At 40.4% G+C, this 16247-nt stretch overlaps 1 protein-coding gene across 4 annotated transcripts; it reads right to left on the bottom strand.

Annotated features, from left to right (window-relative positions):
* Nucleotides 1–4: 4 nt before the first annotated feature.
* On the bottom strand, nucleotides 5–4459 carry LOC108147515 (isocitrate dehydrogenase [NADP] cytoplasmic). 4 transcript variants are annotated; one of them, XM_017274094.2, is made up of 4 exons: nucleotides 4330–4428; nucleotides 1969–2103; nucleotides 1606–1668; nucleotides 5–1523 (listed from the first exon to the last, which is right to left on the bottom strand). In XM_017274094.2, the coding sequence occupies exons 2-4, from the start codon at nucleotides 2068–2070 to the stop codon at nucleotides 243–245; spliced, it is 1446 nt and encodes a 481-aa protein (XP_017129583.1). In that variant the 5' UTR covers nucleotides 2071–2103; nucleotides 4330–4428; the 3' UTR covers nucleotides 5–242. The 4 variants fall into 4 exon arrangements, with proteins under 4 accessions (XP_017129583.1, XP_017129584.1, XP_017129586.1 ...); XM_017274095.2 differs by lacking the exon at nucleotides 4330–4428 and having other exon boundaries at nucleotides 5–1493; nucleotides 1969–2407; XM_017274097.1 differs by lacking the exons at nucleotides 1606–1668; nucleotides 1969–2103 and having other exon boundaries at nucleotides 5–1493; nucleotides 4330–4459.
* Nucleotides 4460–16247: the final 11788 nt, after the last annotated feature.

Genomic DNA, 16247 nt, shown 5'->3' with positions numbered 1-16247 from the left:
CGAGTCCGGTATAAAAATACATTTATTTGAAATTTCTTTTCCGTTAGACGTTAAGGGGAAATCGGGGGTTTTTTTGCGTCTCGCAGAGACAATGAAACAGAGTAAAACATGTTGTTAGCCTAGGACACACACACATCTACATAAACGAATGGAAATATAGTGAATATGGTGACGAGGACGAGGCTTCGCTGAGCGGTTCCCTAGAGGTGCGAGGCCTGCGGCTCGGACTGTGCGCCGGCTAGTCACTTGGCGGCGGCAGCGTTCTTGGCCAGGGCGGCCTCCAGGTTCTTGGCCAGCGTGTCCATGAACTCGAACGTCTCCTGGTAGTCCTTGCGCTCCACGGCACTAATGCTGCCCTTGATGCAAATGGCCAAATCCTTGGTCATGGCGCCGCCCTCGATGGTGTCGATGCACACCTGCTCCAGGGTCTCGGCGAACTGCTTCAGCGGCTCGTTGCTGTCCAGCTTGGCGCGGTGCAGCAAGCCCCGGGTCCAGGCGAAGATCGACGCAATGGGGTTGGTGGAGGTCTCCTTGCCCTGCTGGTAGAAGCGGAAGTGACGCGTCACTGTTCCGTGAGCGGCCTCAGCCTCCACGGTCTTGCCATCGGGGCAGAGCAGGACGGAGGTCATCAGACCCAGAGAGCCGTATCCCTGGGCGACGGAGTCGGACTGCACATCACCGTCGTAGTTCTTGCAGGCCCACACGAAGCCACCCTCCGACTTCATGGCATAGGCCACCATGTCGTCGATGAGGCGGTGCTCATACCAGATGCCCGCCGCCTCGTACTCCTTCTTGTACTGCTTGTTGTACAGGTCCTCGAAGATGTCCTTGAAGCGGCCATCGTACTTCTTCAGAATGGTGTTCTTGGTGCTCATGTACAGCGGCAGCTGGCGGTCCAGGGCGAACTTGAACGAGGCGTGGGCAAAGTCCACGATGGAGTCGTCCGTGTTGAACATGCCCAGGGCGACGCCGGGGCCCTTGAAGTCATTGATCACTTCGTCGATCACCTGACCATCAGCACCCTTCCAGGTGAGAGTGAGCCTGCCGGGACCGGGAACCACGTAGTCCACGGCCTTGTATTGATCGGCGTGGGCGTGGCGGCCGATGACGATGGGCTTCTGCCAGCCGGTGACCAAACGGGGAACATTCTTGCAGATGATGGCCTCACGGAAGACGGTGCCTCCCAAAATGTTACGGATGGTGCCGTTGGGCGACTTCCACATCTTCTTCAGCTTGAACTCCTCCACGCGCTTCTCGTCAGGCGTGATGGTGGCACACTTGATGCCCACATTGTACTTCTTGATGGCCTCGGCGCAGTCAATGGTCACCTGGTCCTCAGTCTTGTCGCGGTACTCAATACCCAGATCGTAGGTGTGCAGCTCAATGTCCAGGAAGGGCAGGATCAGCTTATTCTTGATCGAGTCCCAGATGATGCGGGTCATCTCGTCACCGAGGACATCCACCACGGGTCCGGCAGGGATCTTCTGGGCCATCTGTTCGGGAGAGCATACCGCAAATGAGTGCTTGAGGGTGGTAAACAATGATCTTATTAGCTAGGCGAAAAATGAATTTGTGTCTGAAATCTGGCGTGTAAAGGGCATTCACCTCACTCGCGACACTCATGGAACTCCTTTCATTATCCATGGATATCTTGTGCGTACTGGGTTCCTAGACAGAGGCGAAACAGGCGAAACTTAAATGAAGATGATAAAGTGACAGCCGGTCAAGACAAAGTGAACTTTGATCCGGCTGGGATAGGGTGGGTCGATTGGAATAGATGAAAAATAAGCAAATCGAGGAAAAGAGAATTTCCTATATTGTTTTTTTTTTTTTAAATTTGGTTTTAAAAAACCAAAATGGTATGATAATGTTTAAGCTTAAAAACCTCAAAATATCGACCAACCCTATTCCAAAATTCGAAAAGCAGAGAGATTTAGGGCAACAGAGGAGGATACAATGGGAACCTACCGCTGCGCTGATGGCGAAATTGGCCCGGAAAACTGCCTGGGTGAACTGCTTCTGCCGGTGGACCGACGTCATCATGGCGGCGGTGCGGCGGAGGGCGAACATTTTACAACTTGGAATTTATTATGAATGAACCGACTGGAAACGAGAGACGAAACTGTTTGTCACCAATCTGGAACAATACAACTGACACTGGAACCCCGGGAAGGCGAGAAATCTCCGGACAAAAGAGCTGTAAGCGTCACCCGCGTCCTAACTCAAACTGATAACTCTAATGTGCTGTTATTCGCTGCAGTTTCAGATTCTCTCTACAATCAAATTGTTGCGCAATCGGCGTAATCGCAACGTACTAAACGGCTGGACAGATAAGATTTAGCCCGCGGACTTTGATAAGCTGCTCCTACAACTCCCGGCGCACTCAAAAGCCACAGTTTTAATTAATAATGTAACAAAAGCGAATACAATCAACACTCGGCGTACTCGTAAACATGTAATCGTTATCGCCGGCTGACTTGTCAATCGCTTTTGCATTGCGGGTGGCACCTCCTCCCTTTCTATTTGTCAATGCCTCTTTCTCGTTTGCTCTCTCCCGCTGCCAACTGTTGCTTTTATCAGCCCACAAAAACTTTTCCACTATTGGGGGCTAACTACTTTTATTCTAAGTTCAGGGCCGACTTGATAATACATCTCCATATACATATATAAAATATTGCGCGTGGCGATCACATTTCATCTTTTCTTCCATTCACTTAAATTTTTCAACATCTGGTACATCTTAGGTATCGATATCGATAGCCGACAGTGATGGGTAAATGTCATGTCAAAGCTTAGATACTTTTTGAACCTAGGCGCCAAAATCATTTGTTGTTGCGAGGGAGGCTCGCTCTGATAATCTCAAAGCGTCTACGTTTCTTATCGTCTCAGTCAATGCGTTCATTTGTATAACTAATCGCAATTGCGTGATTCTTTTTTTAAGTTTTCTATTCAAGTATAATAATGACAGCGTCTAGCTTTTTAAATAGGTCTTTAGATCTACAGTTGTATCTTCCGCAATCTAATAAACATACCGAGGTGGCGCGATCGCTGAACACGCCATAAGCTTAAGCCACGCCCTCAAAATAAAAAAGAGGGCGGCTGCCGAAAAAAAAAACAATATTTATGCTTTCACCAAATGAATTTCACAAGTGGGGTTTCTGCCCATCTGGCAGACTTCGAAACACGGTGTATTCAATACCAAACTCCAACACACCCCTTCCACTTTTTTCCATTATGGCCGATAAGATTTGGCATTGGTAAATAGATTTGCGATGACGAGGAAACAAATACTTTAGATTCTATCAACATTAAATTTTTTTAATTTTTATTTTAAATTAAAATTTGAATTTGATTATTTAACCTTTCTAAATAACGTTCTTTTAAATAAAAATATTTGATTAGTAATATAAAATTCTTGCGGATAAAAATGTGTATAAATCCGTAGAACATATTTTTTAAAACATTATAGCTTTTTAAAATAATTATCGTAAAAAAATAAATAGTTAGCAAGTGTTTTGTAATTTAAAAATTTACGGCATTGCACAACGTGCACATGTTTTAATTTTCTTACCTACTGTACAATAAAATTAAAAAAGTAACTTTTTACACACTCGTTAAAAATGTGAAAAACAATTATTAAGCCCAAAAATATTTTTAGTTGATTTATTTTTAGAAATACAAACAAGTGATATTTCTTGTTCACTAGGCCGGTCCTACTTTGAGTTTCAATGAGGTACGAGCCCTAGTCAGAATATCTGGAGATGTTCTCGAACAATCTAATTGCAAATATGCATAGTAATTGTATAGGTTTAATTAAAACTGTCGACACAAATTCAAGATTAAACTTTGGACACCACCTGGAGAATCAGGTGGAAGAGAAAAGCCTGCCGAATGGGTTACGTGTCTGTCTCTGTCTCCCCATCTATGTATACCCCTTTCTTTCATCTTTTTTTCTTTATTATCTATATCTCTCTTTTGGAGGGAGGCAAACCGGTGCAAAAAAAAAAAACAAACACAGCGGCAGACAGATAAATTGCATATAAAAACAGACCGGTGGGGAAAGTTCGACGCTAAATATGTAGGTTGGGGCCAGGGGTTATGCATAAACTTAAACAACGCAAATTATTCGCATAGAAAAAAGGCTCGAATTTTGCCATTTACATATCACGACGGGTTAAGAAATTCACCATTTTTAATCGCTCAGATATATGCAAGTCAGCGTTATAAATGCAGTAACTAATTGAGCGAGATGAGATTAAAGTGGGTGGTAGGTAGGGCGTCACTTTGGGACCGTTTTATATAATTCTCAAGTGCTTGTGCTTCACTTACCTTTCAGAATATTTAAATCGCCGGATTTAGAATGTAAGAACACAGACTAATTTATTTGCTGACCGAAAATGGGCGAACCACTCCCAACCGAAAGCAACGAATAAGTGATTTGGCGACGACAACAATAAAGAGAAAGAAGTGGCCTGATGGCGAGCGCGTGGGAAAGATAATTTTGTAGATAAAAACATGTTTGGCCGATCAGCTGTTTTTGAAAAGCTTTTTCCAACTTTAAGCTTTAATTTGGAGTTCTCCAGCATTTAGCTTTGGTTCGTCTTAATGAACCGCCAAAACCCTGGAATTTAAATTACTAATGGCCAGATCTCCAGGGGCGCCGGCCAACTTGTGAGAGCAGCGTGCGACCGTTTTCTTTTACGCCACTAAAAGAAAATCCATAAAATGTGATCCAAAAGTGAAATGTTAGTCGAGCTCTCCAACTGGCCTTAAATATGCAAATAAAAAATCTGCAATCCGGTGTAGAGGCCGCTCTTTTAATGTGCGAAAGTGTGCTGCCGTCAAAGCGCGAATGCTACGTTCTTCCGTAAAGGTCGGCCTCCCGTGATCAGCTCCATACCGCCAACAAATAATCTCCATATTCATTTTTAAACTGGCAAATGATGTACTTAAAGACGTTTCTTTATTGGCTTCGCAACTAAATATCCAAGCTTAAATATTAATAACTTTACATATATTTATAAATTTTTTAGAAATATTTACGTTTAATTAAGTAGGGCACTTAAATTGTGTGTCTTCTTCCTATACCATAGTTATAACAAACAAAATTTATTATGGTTAATATTAGCACTTGTATTTTTTAAAGTCTTTAAGTCATATTATTGGGACTGATTGGAATGAAAATTATTTTTGAAAAAATATAATGCTATTTTTAAAACTGATTATTTTTGTAATAACGTTTTGTGTTAATATAAAAATACTCATATTAGTATTCGAAATTGCTAAATGTGTTATTTTTGTCTGCGTTCTTTTTTTTGTATTTTTAACATTAATTTTATTTTCTGTGTATTTTTATGAATGCAATATAATGGCAATAAATATAAAGTAGTTTCAACGTTTTAAGAGCGTAGACAAACAACTATTTTGTTGCGGATATTTACCCATCTCGGCGATACTTGTCTTAGTTATAAATAAATTTCATTTTAGTTATTATTTATGGCTTAGCTTTCCTCACAATTGACGATTATTTTGTTTTCTTTTATTTAAACTAACTTTTACCCATAGCATTTAGGCCCGCACCCGTGGAGCATATTCATTTAACGCGGCTGAAGACTTCAAATGCGGCGACGACGGAAAACGCATGAAAATCACTCGATCTTGGGCCTATTATTTGACACAAACTGGCTAGAAAAACTCGTCTAATTGTGCCGCTTTCTTTGCTTTTGCCGTGTGGCATTAGATAAGCGCCGCTTATGTGTTATATAACCTCCAATTATAACGAGTCTTAATTTGTGCATGCCAATGCGTTAAATAACATATTCGGCCCGTCTTCTCAGGTAAAACAAACGCGTGCCGGCGAAAACTCGGCTTAGACGTGTCTGATTTGGTTTCTGCCCTGCACCACCACTCCACTTCACTGTACTACTCCTGTCTGAGCCACCAGCCATTCGCCATTAGCCATTAGCCATGTCAATGAACGTGAAATGGCCACTGGTTGCCAGTTGGCCACTTGCTCTTGCCCAGGCACATCATTCACACATCGGCTGGCAGATAGCTTCGTGGAGTGCGTGCCCAAACTGCCTTATTTGTTAGTTGGCATTGTTAAACTATTTCTTTTTTATTTTCGTCGTTATGTAAACAGATGGCCGAAGAAAAAAACTGAAAACAGCAAAAAAAAAAATAAAAAGCCCAAAACAGAAGCGTCTGGTAGACTACTTTTAATTTCAGCCAGTGGTGGAATGCTAAGGAGAAAAGTAAAAGCCGCAGAAGCCATCCTAAAATATTAGCTAAATATGCTTTCTGTCTCGTTTTGAAAGTGAGTAGCGAGCGCCCTCGAATGAAGACAATTTGCATAAACAACAAAATGTGGCAGATCTTCAAAAGCGTATAGAAAAATGCCCGTAAATACTGGCGCACATCACTCATCCGCCGGGTGAGTGGCTGGCATTCCTAACTTTTCACTTGTTACCCATACGCCCCGTGGTGCGGTGCGAATTCCTGGAGGCCACCCGAAGAATTCCCCCCACTGAGATGCCGTGCACGTGCAGCGGATCTCGCTGTGATGTGATGGATTTTCAAACGCCTTTCGATCTCTAATGCACGCCTGCAATAACAAATCACTTCCTGTCCACATTCCAAGCAGCCGATTGTTGTTACCATTCTGAAGACGTGTGTGTAGCCAAGGCACCGGAATATTACTATTAATTATATTGAATGGAGAAAGTCAATTTCGTCAAACAAAAAACAACATAAAAAAAAAACACTAACACACAAAACGAAACAAAAACAAAAAACAGACCAAAACGAAACAACTCCTATGCTGAACAGCAGCAACAAAAACAACACCAGCAGCAGCAGCAGCTTGTCTTTTGTGCGCCATTTCTAAAGACGATGTGTGGCTGTCAGTCAGTCAGTTGGTCAGTTAGACAGTAAGCCTGGCCAGTTTCCATTTCAATGGAGTCAGCGATGGCAGCGTGCTGAACGGGAGTATTTAAGGTGCTAAAAACACTTTGCCTTGGGACCTCTTTTATTAAATTTCAAATAAATTAATAAATAGTTTCAGCTCAATATAAGCTTTCTGATTTTATATTCTTAATTAATTACTAAAGGAACTTTAACAAACTTATTTATTTTAACAATACTTCTATATAGAGAGCCTTTGGCGCAGCATGGCGCCCGAGCATGGAACCCGTGTCATCACAGAATTCCAGCAACTTTGTTTTTTGCGTTTTCGTGTCAATTTCTCCAGGTCTCATATCTCAATACTTCAAATACTCAAAGCGCTTTCAACTCACCTCTTATCTTTGTGGAGCGGCACTGTTCGGCGGGAAAAAGGGGTGGGATAGAGGCAAGTTGATATCTTAATCGCATTGCCGATCTGGTATGGCACATATTTCATTTCTCGCCCAGCCCAGATGCAAATGTCTTTTACGAGTAGAATGCATGAAATGGAAATCTTCGACTCACCTGCTCCATCTCTCTTTCTGTCTTCTAGAAGGCTTTTTGATGTTATTTATCAAGCGCTCATTTCATTATGTTAACAGTTATGTATCGGTCTTTACTGCTTATGCAAATTTATGCTAAGTCGCCACGAAAACAGCCAGATTTGAGCCCCCCATTGACGATGTGGGCTACTGAGGCATCGACTTTTGCTTCGTCTTCGTCTTCGGCATCGGCATCGACATTGGCATCTTCCGCGGCATCATTGACTTCCCATCGATTTGATTGGTTTTTAATTTGACTGCCTGTCTAATTCGGACGTTGGAGCATTGTTCGTCAGTCCATCAGGTGAAAGGCGTTAACGTTGTCAACTAGGAAACCTTGCCAATAACTTGCCGAGCTGGCGAATGGCTTTCAAAACGAATGCAGCACGTGAAAATGAGTGCAAATCATTAGCAGCATGACGATTTTTTTCTATACCCTTGCAGGTGCCAAATAATATAAAAATAAAACACAATAATTTATTAAAAAGACTATCAGTTAAACTAGAAAATTAACTAGAAACCGAAAGATAAAAAAAGAAACTTTAATTTTAAGTTAAAAATATTGATGCCTTTCACTAACATAGTTAATATTGCAGATTGGTTTTAGGGTCATCTAAGAATTTTGACCTTTTTTTCATTTATGATTTTTATATGTTATATAAACTTTTTGCCGATTTTCACAATAGACTTTCAGCTCTTCTTAGGGTACATATGTAAAATCATTCAAAATCGAAAGCAAAGCCAAGGCATTTGTTTTTCCCATTTCGCTTCTGAGCTTGCCAACGAAGTGCAGCCAACTGGCGGCGCTGAATACCAATTGTCCACTGGGTCAATGTATTGACCAGGCCCAGAGCTATCCACAAAAGACGCCGTGGGCCAAGGGCCAAGATCGGACCTACGCAACTCGGTTGTGCATCCACCAGTTTTCGCATCGCAGCTCCAACTCCATGTGAGAAATCATTAATGCGCTCTCGAACCGGCGATCTTGGCTGGCTTTCGGCTTTCACATGGTTAGAGCCAGACATGGACTGCGTCTATTGTTGTGTCAGCTAAATATGGCCAATAGCCAAATATTAATTCATGTGTTCCATCTGGTTGTATGCAAATTTTCACCGGCTCGAAAGTAATTGAAGCTGCAGCGGAAATGTTGAAAGCGATTCGGGTTCTAGGACGGGGAATGGTATTGCGATTGGGGTTGGGAGATGGGTTGGATGGGTTGTGAGATGGGTTAGGAGATGAAAACGGCCCAGAGGCAGGACAATAGCAAGGAGACAGGCTACAAGCGGACTCTTGACTTAAGCATCTCTTTAAAAATATAATTTTAGCTTACAGATTAATGCTTACTTTTTAAATGCCTTTTTTAATAATAGAGTTTCATTTTCGCTAAAATTTTGTGTATATGTTTATTTGAATTGGTTAATTATTTCTCATTTTCTTTTGTTAATGACTGAAACTCTCTTTTCGATGGAATACCTATTAAAGATATTTATTTATTTTAAAAAGTTTCTGTTCCCATTAAAATGGGGATTGTTATATTAGATGTTTAAAACCAGCTTAGGAAATTCAAACTAATTTACATGTAAATCTCATAAGTGTTTGGGAATATTGGTTACCAAGCAGCGACCCTTGATTACAGGAAAAGACTTTTTATAAAGTTTATTTATAGCCCACGAGTTGTATAATTATTTTCCCATTTCTTTTGTTAATGAAAGAAGCCCTCTTTTTGTGGAATATTATAAACATAAATTTCTGTCAGGTTTTCGGCATCTTAGCCAAATGGCAAATGCCAAATTCATTGCGACCATGACAGGCCTGAAGTTTTTGCTTAAACCCTTCTCTGTCTTTGGAATGACTTGTACTTTGAAGGGTGAAAATCAAACTGAAAAGAAATTTAATTATACAGCATAGGACAGCGCAAATAGTTCCACATTATCCATCTCGTTTTTTATTTCAGTTTGAGACTCACTCATCGCGTCTTCCGCCTCCATTTAAGATCTGTCTTTTTGTCGTCGAAAGTAAAATTTCCAATTGATTTTTGAGTTTTGCGCGATGTTTTATACGCTTTTCGTTTCCATCATTCCATTACTCAGCCCGGCAATAGTTGAGCATCATGCCAAGGGGAAATGACACCAAGAAGAATCCAATAGTGCACAGAAAGAAATAAGGTGCTGGGTGCTCCAAAACAAAAGTATTTGATCTGATATTCATCCTTTCCGTATTTCTTAAATTTAAAAAAAATTCCAGATTAAAAATGAATTACATTTTGGATATTAAAAATAAAGTTTCGGTGTATTTTTAATAAGGAATAAGTCAAAACATTTTTTGTTTTCAGTGCCTTTAGATAGGCAGCACTTTCTTCGTTTTACGCTAAAACGCTTACGCAGCATGAGATCTTCCGCGAATTCAACTTTTTGGTAAGAGTTGTGGCCCACGAGTGCTGGAGGGCAGCCGTTGCCTTCTTTCGCGGATCCGTGGCGTTTTGAAAGCATCAGTGCGGCTTAGCGAGGAAGGAACCGTGGAACCGAGGAACCGGGCAACCTTCGCTTTCGAGGCACTTTTCGCACCGCAGATAAATGCCAAACTTACCATTCAAATGCCAAAGTAATCATTACAGTTTTCAGCTGGTGGACAGTAATGATGTGCTAATGATGCCCCCTCAACGTGTTCGGCAATTAATCTTTTCCAGTATAGCAGAGCACAACACTCGTATTCGCATTCGCATTCGCTCATTCATGCACGATGCGCGTTTTATTAATTGATAGCGAAATTATTCGAAATTGAATGTGTCTTTAGGCACTTTCACTTGCTTCCAGCTTTTTATCTGCCGAGAAGAGGAGGAAGTTTTCTAAAGGCTGTATATGGTGGGCAAACTAGATTTGGCTGGTGAGTGAAAAGGAGGCTATTAATTGTGGTCTAAAATGTATTCAAAATTTATTTACGACTACTGAATGTAAAAATGTAGTAATTTAAAAGAATTTTATAAAAAAATGTGATACCTAAATATGTCAATTGTAATTGCTTAACCAAATTGTAATGAAAAAACTTCTTAGTGCCAGCCTTATTCTTAATTTTTTCACTGCACTCTTCTATACTGTCATAGTATTTAAATAAAAATTGTGAGTTATTAAATATTATTTTTTAAATTATATGTCTTTATTTTTAATAGAGTTTGTATATCCCATCAAATAAACAAATCTTTAAAAATCTGTCCAATATATACAAAAGCTTATTTAATTCAGTCCGAACGGTTTTCGTTTTGAAGAATTTACTATATATAATTTCTGTAAAGAACTCTACCCACTCACTTTTTCGCTTCATTAATCTCCATATTTACATAAGAAAGTTTCGCTGAGTGATTCAAAGACACCGATTAGATAATCTGTGTTAAAATATTGCCAACTTTTACTCATCGCCCCCATCCGTCTGTCAATGGGATTCATTAATCCTTCTAAATGCGCAGCGAAATTAGCATAATACCGCATAATACCGTGATATGGTCGATGAGTCGAATAGAAATGCTTACATAAAGCGGGCATCAAGAAACTAAATCGCTCAAAATGATCAATTAAAATTACGTATACGTAATTTGTATGCCAATTTAACTTTTGCTGTCCCTTGCCTGTAAATGAGTCGCTACATGTTTTCACTTTTAATATACTCGCTGGCCGTGGAGGAGAAATGAGAAACGAAACGAAGCATTCGAAACATTAAAGTTTTAGTTTTGCTTTTGCTATAATTTGACTCTGCTGCTGCTGCATTCATTCACTGGTCATTTTTGGCATTTAATGATCATCACCGGACATCGGCAGCAGCTCACCTGGTGCGTGTTCCCCCGATCTCCACCCTTTTTGGGACGCGTTAAAAGCCTTTCATGGCCCAAACGCTGTTCTGCTTCATTTTGTTTAATGACAATGTGCGCTACAAACAAAATGTTTAGCTTACGTTTTGCTTTCGTTTATGAACTTTCACGTATGCCCGAATGTCGAAGAAGATTTGAGCGTTTAAATGTTTTCTTCGCTGCTTCTGTGCTTTTCGAATTACCTAATTTCGGTTACGAAACAAATCAATTAATGTATGCTTCGGACATAAAAAAAAAATGAGGAAAAAAAAAATAGAGTGGGGCCTAATGAATCTCGAACGTTATTCAATCGGCCGTAGAAAGCGTCCGATGGAACAGTTCTGGGGCGAATTATATATGTAATGGTTGGTGGCTGTTAAACCGCAAGAGCCACAAGATGAGATTTCACCTGCGTTTTCAACTGTGCATTTTAATGATCAGTTTTCGTTTCGCCGCAACGGAAGCCCCGTCCCGCCCCTTTGGCCATCAATTGCGCAGTTTTCCGCCAGCTAAACCGCATAGTCGCCCAATTGCAGTTTTCCATTTTCCAATTGCGCCAAATCAAGTCGTAAAAATATTCATCTGGGCAAATCGTTTTCTAATGGCCTGTCATTTTAATTAAAGTCGACTTAGTATGCCATCCGAACCCCACGACCGCTCCTCGTTTCCTTTTCGCACTAGAAATTGCTCATACGCCCCATTTGCCTTGCAATGTGCGTGTGAGTGCAGAGAAATTGTGATTTGTGCTCCAATTGATTGGCATTTCCTAATGGCTAGCGGGGCACTTTCTAAGGATAATGCAGTTGGGTGCCAATACAAGGAACCCAAAAGTAAGGCCGTTGTAAAAACTTTGAAGGCAATTCACTCTACAGCTAGCAAGGCGATAAAAGATTTCAAATAAAATAAAGCCGGCCATTTTTTTTTTCATTAAGTAAGTTTCTTGTATTACTTTTGTTACAATATCTGGCATTCTTTCTTTAAGAGCTTCAATTTATGAAGCCACTGGAGTAAGTTAGCCTTCACAAAGAGTATAAAGAAGATATAAGAAATTAAAGTAGAGTTTTTTTGGAACTATTACATTATATTTTTTTGTTAAAAACTATTTTCAAAAAAAGTAAGGTATTTTTTTGTTCTCTTGATTAGCTTTAATTTATAGAAATAGTGTAGTTATTTATAGGTTTTTGTAGTTATGTGGTTTAATTTTAACAATTTAAGTTGGAATTGTTTTTTTTTCTTAAAATTCTATATTTGTTCTCATTTTTGTTGTTTCATAAACCAGTCTGACATTGTAAATAAGACTTAAATTTTCTGGCAGAAAAAGTTCTTAAATGGTTCCAAGTTTTTGGTTGCCTTTTCGTTTCTTCAGCTTTTTCTTTGGACTCCCAACTGAGACATCGAGTGCAGCTGCCAGACCTCCCGAAAATATTGCCCTAATGAATTTACGATCTGTCGTGGCCAGTTTTCAGTTCTCAGTTCTCGGTTCACAGCCAATTCCTTTTCGGCCGGACCGTTCTCCATTGGCCATTTGAGGTCTTCATTGCCGGCCAACGATTGTGCTGCAAGTTGGCCGGTTGCACGGTGCATGTCAGTGGGTTGGCTTGAGTTTGAGGCCAACTGCTACTTACTGCAAGACTGGCCATAATATGTAATTTCAATGATTTGCATACAAAACACTTTTCACCAAACCCAAACGAAAGAGCCAACCACTTGGGCCATTCCGCAATCCGCTTCTCCAGAGCTCCAAAGCTCCTCCAGCTTCTCCAGCTCAAACTCCAACTGCAGTCCAGAATTCAGAGCTCAGGCTGGAGCTGAAAATGCGGCAGAAGCCGTGGAATTGGCATGGACAAACAAACACGTTAAATACTTCCGCGTTCGCGGTGCTCCGATGTGGATTGGTAGTAGGCATGGGGATGAGGCTGCGCAGATGGAGATGGAAATGGGCATGGAAATGGGGATGTGGATGTAGATGTGGATGTGGCTGCCCGTGACTTTACTCCACCCCTCCGCTGGCCCACACTTTGCTCTCAAAAAATATTCATATTTGTCACGAAGCCAAATACCTAAACAAGTTACACCTGAAGAAACGACAAAGCCGATTAACCTATCTTAAGCAGTGATGACAACGATCTAATTGGAAGCTGAATGAGGTATTTGTCAGTTGTTGACTGCAAGCCAAGAGATTTTAAAGTAGATAGCTTGAAATACATTTTAAAATATTGTAATTTATGTAATCTTATTGTATAACGGTAAGCATTTGAAATATAATTTAAAGTTTTTATTTCAATGACTCGTCTGAATACTACTTCCAGTTATAAAACTACCAGAGGATCCAGAAGTTAAAGATGATACTGGTACTACCTAAAATTTAACATAAAATGTTTTATTTGAGTCCTTGATTTAATTGCATGCTAAAAAGTGTTATTATTCTATGAAATGGAACAATAAAATTTAAGGATCGTAAGATCGTAATGTGATCATTTATATATATAAATATAAATATAACAGTATAATTTGTTTTTGATTTTATTGCATTATATTTGAAGGCCTTATTCAAAAATATCAGAACATTTAACTGTTTGATTTGAATTATCCTTAAAAGTGGGCATAAATCTAAGCAAGAGTTCTGCTCGACGCTTAAAAGAAATATATTTATGTGGTCAAAAACTGGTCATCACTGATGAGCAATTAGGGGGCCATCCGTGTAGGGATCTTGTGTTTCTAGCAGTGTAGAACCTATTCGGGGGCTGGGACTGAGGCTGTCATGTGGCCAAGCCCAGTTCCTGGACCCGCCGGCCCGAGAATGGGGCCAACCTAATGGGGGACGCTGTCCGGGCAGCTGCGTGCGATTCTGCGAAAGCCGAAAAATTATAATAACCAGTTTGGGCTGCTATTTTTTGTTTGTTATTTCGTACTTGGTTTTTTTTTTGTTTGCCAAAACCTTTGGTCAATGACCCGACAGGGATAGGGTCCCAAGATGGGCCGAGAACCATGGAAAGGCAACTCTCCGTTTTTGCAAATTCTGCGGCGAAAGTTGATCGGCCACAGAGATGGAGAGCGATCCCCGAAAAAATCCCGAAAAAAAAGAAAAGCACATTTAGATTTAACGAGATATTGGACAGAAGTGGGCAAAAGGTTCGGAGGCCTTTCCTTTGGCACATGGCCAGAAAACTGCAATAAACCAAATGCCGACAGTGGCCCAAAATGAACAAACAGCAGCAGAATGATGTTGTTTTTTTCTCTTCTTTTTTTTTCGTTTTTTTCGTGTTGTGTGTCTTCTGTTGAACAAAAATTCCAAAAGCAAATCCATTTTGTTCCGACTTTCATTTCGGAGCAGCGGCAAGCGCTGCACAGCACAGTTTGAAGACAATTGTATAAATGAAAGTTTAAGATCTCCGGCGGCAACTGTTTTTGGGCACCTGCATGTGTGTTTGTAGGGCAGTACGAGCATATGAGCTAACGTCAGGGGCGGGGGGCGTGGCAGATCGGGTGGCAGAGCAGCAGCGACAGCGACAGATACACCGGCACTCGAGATCGATAGCAGCCAAAGCCAAAAAGACCCGGCACGTGTTGCCCCAAGAGCAAAGCAAAAGCACTTTTTCAATTGTTCACCACTCGTCGATGATCGTGGCCATGATAATGATGCCACCACCGATATTGCTGCTGTCGATGTTTGCTGCTGCTGCTGTTCATGTTGCTGCTGTTGCTGCTACATCTCCCGACGATGATGAGCATTTCTCCAGTGCACTGTCTTCGACTTTGCTACGATTTCGATTTACTTTTGCTTTTCATTGTTCCTAATGCGACGATGGCCACTGGCTGCCGGGGAGTTGCCGCCTGTGCGTCTGTTTGTCAAGACATCAATAACAATTTCATGGTTTTTAACACAAAATTCATACCCAGAGGAAACTTTTCCATCAATAGTTTCTATTGAATTTGTTTGCAGTTTTTGCAATCCTCCTACAATGCTACTGATATATGCTAAAGTCATAATAAAGAAAGGGAAATGCGTGTTTTTTTCAACTCCTACCGCAAATTATGTTAAAAGAGGAATATAAATAATTTTGTTTATATTTCAATAAAACGTTTGATGGACAGAGGAATATAATGTAAATCTTTTGGATATTAATGCAAATTTATTCCAACATTAAACAATATTTTTTAAAAAGACATATTTTTATTAAAATATCACATTTATTATTTGAAAAACATATTACCTCGTTTTTAAGGATACACATATATCTTAAATCACTAGAAATGGAAAAAAATGTATCAGATCATTAATATGATAAGTATGATTATACAGAATAATTTGCTTAATTATAAAGTGCTTCAAAAAATATATTAGCTAACTTATCAGTGCAAGTATAAATTAACAGAATAATTTTCTTGTCACTAAACACGGTTTGATCTTGGAAACTTTCCTTAGTTCATCTCAGATTTGTTGTATCTTCAGAAAAGTAATTGGCAAGGGTTGAACCTCTGCCATTTCCTCGGTCCCAATCGATTGATTCCGTTGACTCCGGTTTCATTGCCCTCGCCCGAAAGCGCAAAAGCAAAATTAAGCAAGTAACCGTGGACAATCAGCGGCAATTATGTCCATGTTCCCATATCTATATGCCCGTAATATGCGATTTCGATTCGGGACAATCAACTCTTTTTTCGTGGAGGAGGTTGCTCCGCTTCCGGTGCTTGAAATAAATCTTCAAATTAAGATGCTGTCTCCCAGAAAATGCTCGAAAATCGAAGCAATTTTTTGTAGTTTTCGCCGAGAATGAGCGAAACAAAGAGGGCAGATATAAAAAATTGAATGTGAAATCAAAAACGATCAAAAGCGCTTTGAAGTGACCACTTGGCACAATATGCGATGTCTACACCCGACTTGAGTTCTCTCAGTTTTATTCGTGGTGAATGCGTAGGTAGTTTGA

Source organism: Drosophila elegans, unplaced genomic scaffold, assembly GCF_018152505.1.
Source record: "Drosophila elegans isolate 14027-0461.03 unplaced genomic scaffold, ASM1815250v1 contig_208, whole genome shotgun sequence".
Taxonomy (NCBI): Eukaryota; Metazoa; Arthropoda; class Insecta; order Diptera; family Drosophilidae; genus Drosophila; species Drosophila elegans.
The sequence above is the reverse complement of the archived record's forward strand: the minus strand, read 5'-3'. Positions and strand labels throughout refer to the sequence as shown.

Excerpts from the sequence above, each read along its gene's own strand:
- LOC108147515 (XM_017274094.2), bottom strand. The coding sequence starts at position 2,070 with ATGTTCGCCCTCCGCCGCACCGCCGCCATGATGACGTCGGTCCACCGG. Across the intron at positions 1,669-1,968 it reads ATTTCGCCATCAGCGCAGCG|GAACCCAGTACGCACAAGAT; the intron begins GTAGGTTCCCAT and ends GCCTCTGTCTAG. Across the intron at positions 1,524-1,605 it reads CCATGAGTGTCGCGAGTGAG|CACTCATTTGCGGTATGCTC; the intron begins GTGAATGCCCTT and ends ACCACCCTCAAG.